This window comes from Alosa pseudoharengus, unplaced genomic scaffold, assembly GCF_046254945.1.
Source record: "Alosa pseudoharengus isolate Yale_2024_CS ecotype anadromous, Long Island Sound unplaced genomic scaffold, YU_APseudo_1.1 YU_APseudo_1.1_scf_11, whole genome shotgun sequence".
Taxonomy (NCBI): Eukaryota; Metazoa; Chordata; class Actinopteri; order Clupeiformes; family Clupeidae; genus Alosa; species Alosa pseudoharengus.
The window spans coordinates 22,418,899-22,434,732 of record NW_027468576.1 but is presented as its reverse complement, the minus strand read 5'-3'; the positions used below and the strand labels follow the sequence as shown (position 1 = coordinate 22,434,732).

The following is a 15,834-nucleotide window of genomic DNA, read 5'->3' as shown; positions in this document are numbered from 1 at the left end:
TTTGAAAAATTTGAGCTGAGACAAGGATGGATATTCCACAGCTGGTTCCCTGAACCCATTAATCAGCAAGTTTAATTTAATTTTTTTAGTTTTTTTATGTTGACCCGAAATCCTGGAAACCCTATCACGTTGTTGGGCAGTGAATGCATGTAGGCTTAACTAGATTGTGGTGGATCAATCATATTGCCTTCTTAAATCGTAAAATATTCTGTGGTCTCAGTTCACTGTTGAATGGGCCTAGCCTACCCTATGCTTGCTCAAAATATATGCTTTGTCTAGTAGAGGTGCTTCAAATTGGCGCAATATATAGAAGAGGTCCAGGGCAATTCCGTGCAAAACTGTCACATCCATATTTAGTTGGCGTTACGGACGTGACAGTTTTGCGTGGTGTTGCCCCCTATATATAAAGCTCTGTTCTCGCTGTCTAGCTTTCTCCTCTTTGAGCAATCGATGATTTGAAAATAACTTACTTATCGTTAACTTAGATAGGCCTATCCATCTGATTGTTTCTCGTCCCGTCTCCTCTCCTCGCTCGTTTCAGGCTATCAGTCTCTTCTCCATAGTAGGCTACTTTACTCACTGACTCGACTTTATCAGAATTCACAGATTTCACTGGCTGAGTAGCAGCAAGCGAAATGATGGTTCCTGAAGCTCCTGAAGTAAATGCTGTTATCCTAACCAACGAAACATTTAGCGCAGCTTTGAAATCTTACGTGAAAATCTAAATTAGGGTATTATGGTCTGGGTCCGGATAGGATCACGTCACGGTCCGGACTCGGACCGCGGTCCGCCATTTGGTGATGGCTGCTCTATAGGAACACATAGTAAAAAAAGCTATACAAATTTTTTTTGCAGATTGGCAAAAAAATGCATAACTCTCCCTATCTGGGAACCAAGTGTATCACATGCAGAAATGTCACAGGTGCATTTCTTATCCCAAATGCCATAACTGTGTCCACTGTAGGAAGTAGTCAGGTGCCACAAAGGCAGATATTGTCAGAAGTACTGGATGTTTAAGGAACTTGCCAGTACCCTCTTAGCAGATCAAGTTTAGTGTTGACCACTGGACAAATACTGGAGCAAACTACATAACTGTAGTGTGTTTGTGTGTGCTTTCTTTATTGTGACTCTGTCCAGGTAATGCCCTTCCTCATTGGATTACCATGGTAGTCAGTAATTCAGTGTACTGGTCCCTAGGTGGGTTCATCAAGGCTGGCTGCCTAAAAGGCTTGAAGAAACAACCAGACACTGAGCCAACTTATCAGCATCCTGCACATTATGTGAATTCTAGTGACTGCATAAGTCGTGTATCTTTTTGGTGATGGTTGTTACTGTGGTTGCAACATGTATGGTCTGTGTGTACTTGGGTCAGGTATCTCATTAGAACTCCCTGTCAGGAGGAGGGTGTTTCGTTTTCCATTTAGTTTGTGCTCAGTTAAGTTCTTTTTCATTTCCTTAAGAGGGACTTTTTTGCTGGTGTTTTGACACTTTTCTTTTATTTACAAGTCAAAGATTTAATTCATTAAAAACATTTTGACTTTGACTATTATTTTAAGGGGAAAAAAATGAAGTAAACAGTATTTGGACAAAATAAAGTAAAACACTAGGTGTCATTAATTCACACAATACACTTGTTAAAGATGGACAGATAAACTAACACAAGGACCACTAAACATGCAGGGAATTTACACATATCATACCAACTAATGACTAAAAATGCACACTGATATAGAATGCAAGCATGAATACACTATGGAACTTAGATTCACACTCACCACTGATCTCACCTGTGCTTGAACGTGTTGACTCAAAATCTGTATATCCCAGAGGGGCTTAGTCCACTGCAACCATACACACATACAACAAAACAAGTGACCGAGGACTTCTGTTCAGACTCTATAATAAATCACAAATTATTACATGCTTTTATCCACAGAATGGATCAAGTCTAGTCAGAAAGCCATTTAGACATGTCATTGTGCTAAAAGGCATAATGATAATGTTAAAAAGATGAATGGTGACCTAAACTCATGAGCTTAATTGTGAAGAACTTACATAGGCTATTAACTGAGAATTTGATGATTTTACACTGCTTTGCCGAAATAAATATTCTTCTGTTCATTTTAGCATTTAGTCTGAGAAATGGCCAAGTCTGCTTTGCATGAAAGTCACTGTCATAGGCCTTTGTACTCTTTAAATAGCTCCAGATTTAAAGTGAATAGACTTTTACGTGAGCAAGGCGTCAATTATGCTCTTCAGCACTTAAAGAGGGCGTGACAAACATGAGAAATATGATCCTCATGCACCATGATTACATGCAAAACCTGAAAAGTGAGTGGCACGAGCCGGTGAGTGGTGAACCAAAACTGTCTCTGTCTCAATATTCTTTTTGGAATTGCTGTAAACATCAAACTGTGATGGCCAGTTAATGGTAAGGTTCCTTAGAAATAATGGATGTAATTCTCAAATGCTTTGTGAATGTAGATAATCCAAATGTGATGAAGAAATGTGTTGTCATCTGATAATACAGGTTTCATTGCAGATTAACTTTGAGATTAAACTTGGTTACTAAACTTCCTTAGAGGTGAATAAAACCTGACCTATTAATCTTAACATATTCTGCTATCTGCATTTCCTATTGTATTGAGGCATGTTTGGGCTGAATTTCAGCTTGTTTAAGATCAAAATCGTCAGCTTGGTTTGATTTGTTTTTTCGAGGCTACGACTAAAGACAAAACTATCGGACATGAGTCACAATCTTGTCTGTGACATTTTTGGGGCAGCAGATGGCAGTGTGTGTTCATTTTCCTGATCTTGGAAGGGCAGTTTGATTTAGCTATTTTACTACGGCAAGCCTTTTCACTTTTAAGACCAACATGCAATATTGTTAGAGATTACTGTGAGCATTATTTAAATCTATGCACACATTTGGTCTAAATGTAACCTGCTAGTTCGAAGAAGTAGCCTTTAGGCATATATTTATTTTTTTATTATGGAACTTTCCACTAGTCTATCATAAAGTAGCCTACTTGACTTAGTCTTTACAATAAAGCAATAGTCCTTTTAGACTTTTCCTCCAACGTATTTGGATTTTATTCAGCCAATCGATTGAGACGGAAAAAGGCTACTGACAATGTTCTGCATTGATTGGTAGTAGGTAAAACATGAAAGCAAGTATGAAATGGCTTTCCATAATCACCCTTAGTAGGAGCAGCTTGACTCCAGTCGGTGGCAGCTTTGCTCTGTTATGGACGGACAACTCGCCGGATAGGGCTAATACCTTCTTGGGTGGAAATCCCGACAGTGAAAATTAACCAGCGACTTGGGAGTTGAACTTTGTATCCACCTGAAATCATCTGCGAGAAGATAATGTTGCTGTACTTGGAAAGTTAATGTTTAAATTCTGGGACTGAAAAGACTTCCAAGGTAATAACAGTGTTAACGTTAACTGTGTTTTCTCTTCGCAGTTGTTCTGCTGGCTGCAGGAGGGCGACAGCTATCTTACAATTTGACCGACTGTTGCTTGTTAATAGCTAAATATGTTTTCACACACTCTTGTTACCTTGATGTTCTAAAACTTGAAGTATTCCCGACAATAAGAACCATGTCTTTACAATGTTGTTCGAAAATTCCCCCTTTTAATTAGAGGGACGTTTGCTAGCATAACCAGCTAGCCTGAAAAGATACTGTTGCAGCTGGTTGGCTAGCTGGTCAGATATTCATCAACATTATCCGAGCCAGCTAGCTAACAGGATACATGCAGGCATTTATTTGTTGAATAACGTTTGTTTATGTGTCGTCTTCAGAAACGGCTTCGTTTGTAATCATAGCGGTTCAAACATCGTTGAATTGTGTAATTAACGTCAGTGAAAACTGTTGATCCTAGGGATCTGAGCAGTCGAGTCCAGCTTTTTGCCAAACGTTTAGCTGCTAACATTTCTACCGTCAATGTTTTTTCTAACCAACTAAAGCTATTAGGTCTTGGCGATGTTACTGCTGTCAGTTTAAATTAATCCCAAATATATCCAACTGATGAGTTGTGAGAAAGTAGGTTATCACTTTGATGGACATTTTATCCTCCTACTTCAGTAACGTTATCCATTATTCTGTATGGAACCCAAACAGAATTTGCATGTGTGCAGACCATAGACATAAGTCAATGTCAAAACATGACAATATCAACGTATCAGTTGTGGTGGTTTTGATAGGTGTCAAACGCTCCTCCTTTCTTCTAGAGATGCCTTTAAACATGTCTTTTACTTTGATAGCAGGCTGCATTGCATCAAGCTAGCCAGTTGAGCATCAAGCCAGTAACGTTACACAGCTATCTGTCGTAGCCGGGTGGTCTCTGTCGACGTAGGCCTGGTTTAAACATTTTGGTTAGTTAAAGTGGGATTCTCGCTCAAGTACGTTTAAATTGATGAAATGCTGCAGGAGTAGGCGTTTTTATGAGTTGGTTATAGGATAAATCAGACGACAGTGCGGTAATACAAGTAGACCTATAACTCAAGATGTACCACTGCCAAAAACTGTATCATAACCAATACTGTAAATATTAGTTTGCATTACAGCGGTACATTTTCTCTGAAGATTTTAGAGGAATATCTGTGTGATAGTTGCTGCAAATCAGTATTATGCCAAAATGATTCATTAAGAATATGTATGCATGTTCTCCAGAAGAATCCAATCTGGAGGCTGAATCCCTTGTCTTCTGTATGAGTTGTTGACTCCAAGTCTAAGTTAAGATGCTCTAACACAGAGATAAATCAAGAGATGGGCTACACTCAATGAAACTGGGGTTTTAACTCAAGAGAGTACCCTATCTTGATTGGTGCATGAACTTCAAGGAAAACACTATTGCAGTCAAGCTGGGCATTTTCATCCTGTGATGTGTTAGAAGCTGAGATGCAGGGAATCATTACACACTCCTTCCTCACCTGACCCTGTCTGAGAGCCAGTGGTAGCGTCAGGCACGTGCTGCGGCGGGTCCCTCTTCCCGGCTTTGCGATGATTACAGCGGATCCACTTTGATCTGTGCTGATCCACTTTAGCCCTCAGCCTGCTTTCAGTCAGCGTCAGGAGGCACTTTACTCAGGTGGCGTTGATGTGTGTGTGTGTCTGTTTGACTGCACTTGCTGTGGTTTGACGAGGAGCGGAGGGGGATCTCATCGGCACAAGCTGTTGCACTGCAGCCCTGTCAGGTGGTGAAGTACTGCCAAAATAGACTGCTTAATGCTCGATAACGGTAGCAAATGCAAACACAACAACTGCTCACCTCTGCCATTCTCTCAATCTGTGATTGTGTGTCTCTTACACACACACAGTCACATGCACACTGAGTGCTCAGTTCAAAGCCAGGTGTTCCCAGTCACATTTTCTTCTTTGTACATTGAGGTTATTTATGAAGCTGAGTTGCAAGCTACCCTTTAATGAAATCACATGCTGCTCCGTCACCCTTGCAGATGTAACGGATGCCAGCTAGCTTAGCTGTGCTTGTGGAACGTTGGTAAACCTCACTCCCTGACGCCTCAAGAGTGCTGCTGGCATGCGAGCCAGTAGCCTGGGCTATTGGCTCAATTGTTAGCGAGCTCGCCTCCCGATCCGAGGTGCTGCTGTTCGCGGGTTCGAGTCCGGGCGTGTGCCGGGCCTTAATCGCGCAGGTTCAACACAACGCAGGTTACACAGAGGCTCTCACCCCACTCCTCCTAATTCCTGGGTTTCCCCTCAACTAACTGGCTGAGAATGGGGAGCTGAGGACAAATGTCATCAATAAAATTACAGCACATGGAGGCATGCAGATAGATAGACGAGGACTGCTAAAGAAGAAGAAAGAAGTCAGACAGTGGCAAGTGAAGGAAGAGAAATGAAAGGCACAACAAGGAGACAAAAAAAACAAGACAGTCGGTACAAGACTGTTAGATTGAAGACAAATAAGAGATGGGTGGGAAATGCCCAGGCAAGAGCAAGACACTGACAGGGATATGTAGATAGAGATCCAGCTTGTCTGAACTTGTCCGAAGCTGTAGACACCTCAGAGTGTGTTACTAAAAGACAATCCACCACTACTTCTGCCCCAGAGATTGCACTCACCCCTCCTTTTAATTCTGTGTCTGGGTAGAATACCTAGCTGTGGCTATAGCCATGTTTACATGGACAGCTTTTTTGTCATTCTGATTAAACTATTCCAATTGAAAAAATTCTGCCGTCTGTTTACATGGGGTGTGTTTTATTCTGATCAGGTGCTCTCAAGCGCTTTAGAATCTGATCGGAAAAGCCGTTGTTGCCTACTTTTCATTGAGAAGATGCAGCGGTCAATCCGAATGACCGTACATGTTGTTCAATCGGAACAGGAACGGACTACACTGCCTCTTTCATTCCGATAGAGGTGTTTATGACCATTTTTATTCCGATTGAGACGTTATTCCGTTTCTAATCGGAATAGAAGTGTCCATGTAAACGTGCCTTATGATCATGATCCAGGAGTTATAAGTCAATATATTGCCATACTGTGAGAAGGGCAATATATTTGTATCTATTTTTTGGAAAACTCACTGTAAACCCGCTAAGTAACTACCATATTGTATCAAATTTGAATGAAAAGAGTTTACTTTTTAATGCAATCAGAGCAGTGATCTTGCACTTATCTCAGTCCCTGTAACACCCAGTGGGGTGGTGATAGTGTAGTAGTTAAGGAGCTGGGCAAGTGTGCAGTAGCCTGAAAGTTGTCGGTTCAATTCCCGGCTTCCACCGTTGTGCCCTTGAGCAAGGCACTTAACCCCAAGTTGCTCCGGGGACAATGTGATCCCTTGTAATATAGCTGACATATGTACGTCACTTTGGTCAAGAAGTGTCTGCTAAATGTAATGTAAAATGTAATGTAATAACTCAACAGAGCACTATTATGTGCAGGACTAACAAAGGAAATGAACCACTGTCTACAACAAATAATTGACAGACTATTAATTCAAACTTTATACAGGGTTTTAAATGATCAATAGAGTATCACAAAATCTCAGTAGGCCTACTCAAGTGTATAAATATGTTCTTACACCCCATAATACTTTATTGCAGTCATAGCCTGTTGCTTTAACCGCAACAATGAAACAGTGTGGTTTAACAGCCTTTGAGTCTGTGCAGCTCCATCTCTAGCTCGCTGGTCTCTCTGCTCCCTCCCTAATAGTCCGTGGGATGGGAAGCCTTCTGGGAGCACTGCTGATAAACTCTCTGCTGTCCAGATCTGTGTTTGTGAACTGGGAGCCCTTTCTTCTCCACCAACACACACACACACACACACACATTCACTCCCTAGGCCAGTGTGAATGAGTGTTGCAAGTGAATGGCTCATTGAAATTCCCAGTTTTTCCTCTACATTCCACCGTACATTTGAAAAGGGCACACCAAAGAGAGGGAGAGAGAAAGAGCTGATGGCAAATATATGTCTGACAAGATGAATACACTTGATACACTTGAGGATGCTGTAGGTGTATGTGAGAGCGAGAGAGCAGTGGCAAAAATGCTGTCTTACAAATCATACCCTGGTATTATATTTCCCTGAGAAATACACCTGACCTTTCGGAGAGAATATATCTGTCTGGAAAACAAATTGTTAGTTGATACTGCCCCCCTTGAGATTAGTGTTAATGTTTTCATTCTCTTTTTTGTTGTTGCAGTTCTGCTTTTCTGTGTATATTTGTTTGCATGTGTTTTAGTAGGCCTACAGAGGCAGGATTAGTTTCTCTCTCTCGGCCTTTCCCTCTTCATTCTCTCAGTCTCATTTGTACACACACACACACACACACACACACACACAGATGCAGAGCAGTGGTGGAGGAAATGCCATGGCTGGTTTTGCTCTCCTGAACCGTGTTTGGGTGGTACACCCACATTGTTTCACAGGGGACACTCTGACTCCTCTGTTCAACTCCACAGTCATTCTCCTCTTCATTTGTTATGCTGTTTTGACTTATTTGCTGTTCACTCCTTCATCCTAACTGTCCCCTCCACTGTCTTCTCTTCAGAAACAAACATCTCTTCCATAACCAACAGGAATGCTTCAGGCACAGAGAAGTCGACATGGAGGGGGGGGGGGTCATTTTCTAAAAATTAGTGCCTTCAGCAAGCATATTTTAAATACTGTGCTCAGACCCTGAGACTAATTTCGTAAAAAATAGAACGTCTGTCTCTTTTAAGTTTCCTCTCTTGTGGCCTGACTCGGGCCTCGAAGAGCTGGGAAGTGAATTTATAGTACTTACATAACTGGTGCCTGGACCATCTGGGCCCAGCATGACTGAAGCGTGTATGTGCAAATGTTTGGAGAGAATGTGGAATGTGCCCAGCACTCGTTCATTTTTGTTGTTGTTGCTTTTCATTTCTCATCCTCTCTGTCCCGTCTCTGGTGGGCACTTGTACAGCTCCGTATTTGTGTGGTTTCAGTGACTGGATGGGTTGCTGTGGCACTTCATCTAAAATAGGGATGCACTATATCTATCTATATATAAATTATTGGTTGATAAGTAAAAAAATAAAATATTATTATTGTTCCTATAACGGAATTTCAGCCGGTAATTTGCGCCGATATTTTTTAAGTCCTACTTTCCCAACTTGAGGCCCGTCTGACTACACTGAGCTACTTGAGCTTGGTTGGCTACTTCTTCCTCAAAATAATGTCAGCGGTGTGGATGTGTTTGACATTTCTAGCAAAATCTTTGGATCTGCGTTGGATATGTGTAGCCCAAAATCCTCTTGTGAATGGTCTTGAATCTATGGAGTCTGGCCTACCTAGAGCAAATTCCTTTCTTGTGCTGGTGTGTCTGCACATACTGTGCTAGTTGGTGAAAATAATAACAAACTCATTGGAGGGACGCCTCGTTAGATAAATCTGTATTTTAGTATTAATATGCACCTTAAAGAAGCCACACATACTGCTATTTTGATGGCTAGTTTTGCTGCTGAACCATTGAGGAGGACAGGCCTATTATTCTGTACGTCAGGTATGTAAAACGACTGCAATTAAATGCCGCTTTTTAAATGCTGTCCCCTTCACTTTTCACATTTTTTGTTCGGTTAATATTATCGGTTATTGTATTGGTATCAGCCACAACAAACCGATAAATATCAGTTATTGTTAACGGACCTAGTCTAGAGTTTGGGAATCAGGCCCGTAGGCTGGGAGATTTCACTCACCATTGTCGAACCCTCTCACATCCTGTGATGCACTAGTACTTTGCATGATTTTGGAGGGCATAGAAGACAGTGCCTTGGTGTTGGATCTTCAGATGTTATTTCTTTTCTTGTAATATAAGACAGACGTAGCAAATATCATTGAATCATTTAAAACGAGTGTCAAATGCCTTAGTCTGTTTTAAAAATGCATTACTCTTATTGTGTTGAGGCTTAAATCAGTATTATGATATCATGCATCTATCGGTAGGTTTATTTATGTTGCGGAATTATAGGCAGAATTATCCAAAAGAGCTCATGTCTTCATTGCCAACCTTGCAAAAGTTTGGCTGGTTCATGAGTCTGATAAAGCTTTTAAGGAGCTTAGTAGTATCTTCATTCTGGTGTGTTTTCAGGCCTCTCGTATTTAATTTATTTCGTTTCACATTTATTTCGCATTTTGTATTTCATTTCTCACACACCCTGTGGACTGTCACTTCCCTTTCCTGACTGTCATTTTCTGAGACTGAGGGTTTCAGTTCTTAAAGGGATTAAACAAAGTTTACAGTACAGTACCTGTCCTGCTGGCTAGAGTTGACTGACTGCTGTGACACACACACACACACGTAGATTCATGACCCCTGTGTTCATATATATATCTGGAATATCTGATGGTTATTCACACATGACCTTTGCGTCCACATTATTGGTTAGGGGTATCATGTTTTCATGTGGGTATTACAGTCAGGTTGACTTTTTGTGGGATTTGACACCACTGTACATGTACCCAGAGTTTCATTTTGTAATGTTATGATATCTTTGTCTACATTGATCATGTTTTATAAATTATGTATTATACATCATATATTATTGATGGTGTATTTAATTTGGACCCCAGTAGTATCATTTAGTTGTGTTTTTTTATGGCTTGCATGCTGCAGACCTGATTCAGATGGTTTGTATGGTTTGCACTTTGAAGGCCTGGTCTCAGGTGTTTGTGTCCACAGCCAGCCTGGTCAGTAAATATTCTGCCATTCTGAATCAAGTTCACCATAACTGCTGTCAGTGGTTGTACATTTTGGTATCTGTCCTAACTTTGTGTAACGGGGTATAGGGGCCCTAAACTTTTTGGAAATTCTTCATTGCCTTGCTATGCATATTTGCCCAGTCAATACCAGATATTGTTGTCTTTTATTACTTTTATCACAGTCACTCTGTGTTTTAGATTTCTAACCAGGCCTGTCTAGACAGACCTTTTTTTCTGAGGTGGCCTCTCTCAATTTCCCCTTCATCTCTTTCTCATTTTCTCTGTTACTCATCCCTCCGTTTCTCACCCATTCGTGAACTATTCTGCCTCTTCTTCATTCCTCTAAAGCACTCAGTGAAAAGTTTGGCCTGTGTTTTCCTGGGTTTTTCCTAGCAGGGACTAGCTTACACACAGGGTTTTGAGAGGAGGTCAGAGACTTGGGTCAGGGCTGCTTGCGCTTAAACACTGGTAGTCTGTTTCCTGTTTTTCTGCTCCCTGCAGGATACTTTGGGTGTGTGTGTGGGTGTATTTTGTAGAAGTAGTCTTGTTGAGCCCCACAGCTAAACTCACTCACTTGTGTCAGCAGAAATGATATCAGGTCAACATTAAGCCCGCTGATAAAAAAGAGGAAAAAAAGTGAAGAAATGTAAACCCTTTCTCTGATATCCTGTTCCTGCACCCCAGGAATCAAAGATGTGATGTTGTAGGGCTAGCGTCTCCACACCCCCAACACTGCCAGATCGCAGGAATAGCCAGACCATTGGAAGACCTCATGGTGTTGGGGCCCAAAGAGAAGGCGGAGACATCGAGAGATAAATAGAAGAGTCGACAGTGCCAGAAAAGAAAGGATAATTTGTGGAACCAAAAAGGAAGTCCGGTAGCTTAGACAGACAGAAAAGCAGATGACCGAGAAATGGAGTGAGTGGAGTTGTACATAGAACCCTCTCAGAACCAGACAGTTTTATACAAGCTTGAGAAGAGGAGTCTGTAAAGGTCCTGACAGACTGAGCTACTGCCGGCAGCATTGAAGAGCAAGTACACCACGTCTGCTGGTCACATGGCGTTCTCAAGCACCAGTGTTTAGGGCTCTCCATTCCCTTGATGTTTACTTTTGCAAATCAGGCTAAGTGCCTGCTTGAAGGGTGCTGTGACGCAAGGGCCAGTTGGAGATTGTACCATTGCGGTGTTAGAATAGGGGATTCTTTTACTGCTGAGCATCTGACAATTCTCATGGGTGGTCTTTAGAGCTAAACTTTTTGTTGTTCTCTTCACCGGTCCTGGAGCCCTTGTAAGACAGGTGCAAGATTATCTGTCTCCCAGGACACGTAACTCTCCCCACTGTTTTTATTTTCTAATGAATCGTTCCCAGATGGAGAAGAGGAGACATAAAACACCATTGTTACAGAGAAAAAAGAGAGACTGAGGAAGAACTCTCCATCATCACTACATTCTATGAAAATGAGTCTGACCTGTGTAGTGTTATTTCTGTCACCAGTGGTACCATTTTCTCAGTCTTTTCTCCTCTCTCTCTCTCTCTCTCTCTCTCTCTTCATCGGTCTATTTCTCTTTCTACACACTCTACATAGTTTTCAGTGCTCTTCTCTTTCGATCTTTCGCTCTCTGTCTGTATCTGTCTCTCTCCCTCTGTTTCCCCAATGCAACCCTCTCACTATGCAGCCGATCTCTTCTGCATGAATAATTTAGAGGGACGGTGCAGAGAAATGATGGCACTACATTTTCCTGAACAAGCCTGCCACCAGGCACGCTGCAAACAGAGACTCCCCTGAGGCCGGCGGAGGGCATTTAATCCTCACAGGTGTTTGCTAGTAAGTGACCTCGTCTTTGAGTCTGCCAGCGCGCGTAGGTAAGGCTGCCACTTGTGCCATAATGAGGTGACCGAGTTGGGGAAAGAAACACCTCCTTAATGGGTGTGTGAGGGGTGTGTGGGTTACACGATCATGAGATGTATGGATGTGTTTGTAAGCAGCAGAATTCCTGTGTTACTTTTTAAGCACAAGGAAGACAGGTTTGGTGTCTTTATGCAGCAAGGTTTGACAGAAGTCTGTGGCTCTGTTGACCATCAGTGTGTGTGTTCTTTACAGTAGGTGTGTCTGTGTGTGTGGTTTGTGCAGGCCGGTTTCTCTCCCTACAGAAAACAGCTGGCTATATTTACACTGGAGGGGGCCCAGGACCAGCTGGTCCTGCAAAAGGTTGTGGATTGTGTGTGTGTGTGTGTGTGTGTGTGTGTATATGTTGGGGGTAGGGAGGTGCTGCCTGACCATGGAGGGAGTTACAAGTAAGAGTCAAGTCAATATTTCCAGTCCCGGAGAAGGGAAAGAATGACATTAATGAAAAGCTAACTTTACTGAAGTAGCAGGCATCTAGAGACTGGGACCAAAAAGCTCTCCGCTGCTGTTATCACCCTCCTCCGTAAATCATTTCTGTATCACAAAGGAGGACTTTCACATGGACCGATAATCGAGTGCCTGACTGAAAGTGGTTTCTCAGTCAGCCTGTGTTTTTTTCTTCTGCCCAGTGTTTTGGTCTGCTGTGAGTGGGTGGCTGTGGAAAACACTTGAGAGAACAATGGCCTGGCACTGCCTGAGCTTTTTTCACAGTGAAAATTGATCTGTTGTCGGTCCAGCTCAAACCCCAGCTTAAGAAGCAGTCTAATGTAGAAAGCCCCACGTTATGATGTGCGAAGGTGCCGTCTGGCAGCTGCCTGTTTCAAATCAGTCATGCTTGTGCACTTTGTCCTTCATATCTTGGGTTTCCCTGCCAGGCCCCACCTCTTCCTTTTTTGCTTCCTTTTTCTTTCTATCAGCCTCCCTCCTTTCTTCCCTCCCTCTCTCAGCTCTCTGTATCTCTTCATTTTACATTCAGTGTCAAAACAATGTGTAGTTGAGCAAGAGACAGAAAGGTTAGGTGGATTTCATGGTGTGAAAACAAAACCACACTTAAGTCACTGTACAGCATTTGGGAGCAATCACAGGCAGCGAGTGGTAGCCTTGTTTCTCAGCTGGTCAGCGTGGGAAACTACCCTTGGCGTTTGTGGGCTGGGTTTTTGTTTTGTGTTGCGTCTTTGGTCAGGTTCTGGAGAAGTGCTGGTGCTACTACGCAGGCGGCATATGCTCTCCAGGAACTGAGGAGTTCCCCCCCCCCGAGGTCGGGCTTTCAGAGCCGCAGCAGCAGCAGCAGTAGTAGCGGTGGTGGTAGCGGCGGCTGTAGTTGTTTGAAGTTGTGGGGTGTGCTGAGGGGAAATGTAAATGAGCTGACATATCATCTGTCACGAAAGAAGCAGGATTTCTTTTTTTTTTTTTTTTTTCAAGAAGCAGTTTCTGTCTGGTCAGGTGGATTCCAGATTGGTGGCTCAGCACCCAGAGACTGAGTGGAGAAAACCCTGAAAGTGAGTGAGCGAGAGAGAGAGAGAGAGAGATCCACTGAGGAAAATAGAAGAACCAATAGAAAAGGAGTGCAAAAGACAAAAGAAGCTGAGCACTCCATCCTGTCTGTGTGCCTGCATGTGGTTTGGTGTCACTGCTGCTGCAGGTGCACTTTGACCCTCGGAGTGTCATTGTGACAGACTCATGACTCGGCAGAGTGCCTGAAAGGAGTCAGCTTTGCGGAAACACATCCTGAGCTCAGTGGCAGGAAAACACTTCTGCGGACATGTGAAAAGTTGCTGTAAAGCCGGCAGCCAGTTGAGCTAACTAAAACACTCTCATCTTTAAAGTCTCCAGCAAGATTGCTCCTATGGAAGTGGAATGTGATTTATGAGGATTGTGCAGAAAGGGAAAACACATTTCTCGGGTAAGTGCACCTAAGTTTAGCAGAAATGTGTTATGTGGTTCAGATTTTAGCATTTTAAGTTAATTGAGGCACTTTTGTGAATTACTGTGTTTATGGTGGGCTGAAAAGTTCCAGCCACGTTGTTATTTTAGAACGTGCTGTGTTGTACAGAGGTTCTTACCGGTGCCTGGATTTTCCTGACCTGTTATCAGAGGGATCTGTATTATTCATTTTGGCTTTGGAAAGTATTGACTCACTCAACTCCGATTAGGTATCAAACAGCACCTTTATTATCTCTGCTGTCTGGTTGTGCTGTGTTTGAAGGCCTCTTTCTGCACTGGAGTGTGGTCTTTATCAGTCAGTGTTAATGTTACAGGAGGTCCTTGAGACTGCTGAATCACCAGAGCTTTTCAAAGTGGCGGCCTTTCATTGCTGTGTCTAGTTCTTTGATCACTGATTGAGGATGGCTCACTTCTTCTCCCCAACCCACGCTTCTAGTCTGCGCTCTGCTTGGTTTTTGTTCCTTGAGAAAGGGATAAGAGACCAACACTTGGCCATTTTGTGTGGGGATGCACAAAGCATAACATGCTTATTCACTACATAAACAAATGGCAGGGTTCCTACGCAGTATGGAAAACCTGGAAAAGTATGGAATTTGATTTGAGTAATTTCCAGGTCTGGATAAGTATGGAAAAAAGAAACAAAGGTATGAAGAACTATTTGTGTTTCCAGACTATTGCATTTGCAGTACTAATCACTTCACTCAGGTCATAATGAACCATTCCTACTGTTGTGTAACTGTCAGTCCCCATCGTCAAGATACAACTATGATACAACTAAAAATGACCCACCTAAATGGATGAATATTAAGTGTAATTTTTTTAATTCTCTTTGGTTGTCCATACCTTTTGTTTTCACCGAGTTATCCCAAACCAGAAGTGGCCGCAATGTCGAGAATATGGTCAGAAAAATGTACCGAGAAGTTTGGAAATTTGAGTATGGAAAAAGTATGGAATTTTGAAATGGAAAATGTGTAGGAACCCTGTAATGGGCGGTATTTAAAAAGATAGTGACGGATCCTCTTATCCAGTGTGTTTGTTTGTAATATAAATCAGTGGACATATTTAGCTTCAGAGATGTACGAGTACAGCTCAGCACTGTACAGCAGAACAGCTGGTCTAGTTTTGTCAGATTTGCCTTGAGGCTATTTGAACTCCAGACCTAGACATTGAAAGCTTTGTTTTCAGCTGGCTAAGCCCAACGGGTGCACTGGGAGGAGAGGCGCATGTGTAGCACAGAAGAACAGGAGTTAATCTGTGAAACAGCCTCCATCTTTGTGTCTGCAACTCTGTCTTTCCACACAGATGCTCTTTCTACGTCATCCAACAGTGAGACTAGTGTTAATGCTAGGGCTGTCAAAAAAATAATCTAATTAATTACATACTCTGTGATTAAGTAATCTAAATTAATCGCATATATAATTTTTGCTGTGAAAGTATTTTAAATATTTAAATTCAAATGAATAATTGAATAATCAGCATTAGTGACATTAAAGTTCAAAAACTCTTTTATTATTATTTTCACTGTTCAAATAATGGCCATAATAATCTATGATATGACCTAATATGCTGAGGAAATAAATTCAAAAGTGCTTCGGGAAGAAGTTTTTTTGTTCACATACAAGGCATTTCAGGCCACAGATATAACCTAGGGGACACAATGAAAATAAATTAACACTCCCCTCAATGTCAACACTTGCAGACATTGCAAAGGACTAATGTCAACACTTTATTTTTATCAACACCATCAGGCCGTTTTTTAAAAGTAAATGTTCCAATCAATGATCTAGGCAGCGCATT

The 15,834-nt window shown here is 42.0% G+C and overlaps 1 protein-coding gene across 5 annotated transcripts in view; it reads left to right on the top strand.

Moving 5' to 3' along the window:
• Positions 1-2,346: 2,346 nt before the first annotated feature.
• The window catches only part of evi5b (ecotropic viral integration site 5b), a 57,269-nt gene continuing 43,781 nt past the window's right edge, over positions 2,347-15,834 (top strand). For 3 of the 5 annotated variants that reach the window (XM_076278433.1, XM_076278430.1, XM_076278429.1), the window contains exon 1: positions 2,347-2,431. In XM_076278433.1, coding sequence (XP_076134548.1) covers positions 2,429-2,431 — 3 coding nt within the window. In that variant the 5' untranslated portion in view covers positions 2,347-2,428. Of the gene's footprint in view, positions 2,432-3,104; positions 3,427-13,640; positions 13,997-15,834 lie in introns of those variants that run through there. The other 2 variants (XM_076278431.1, XM_076278432.1) reach the window with 2 other exon arrangements.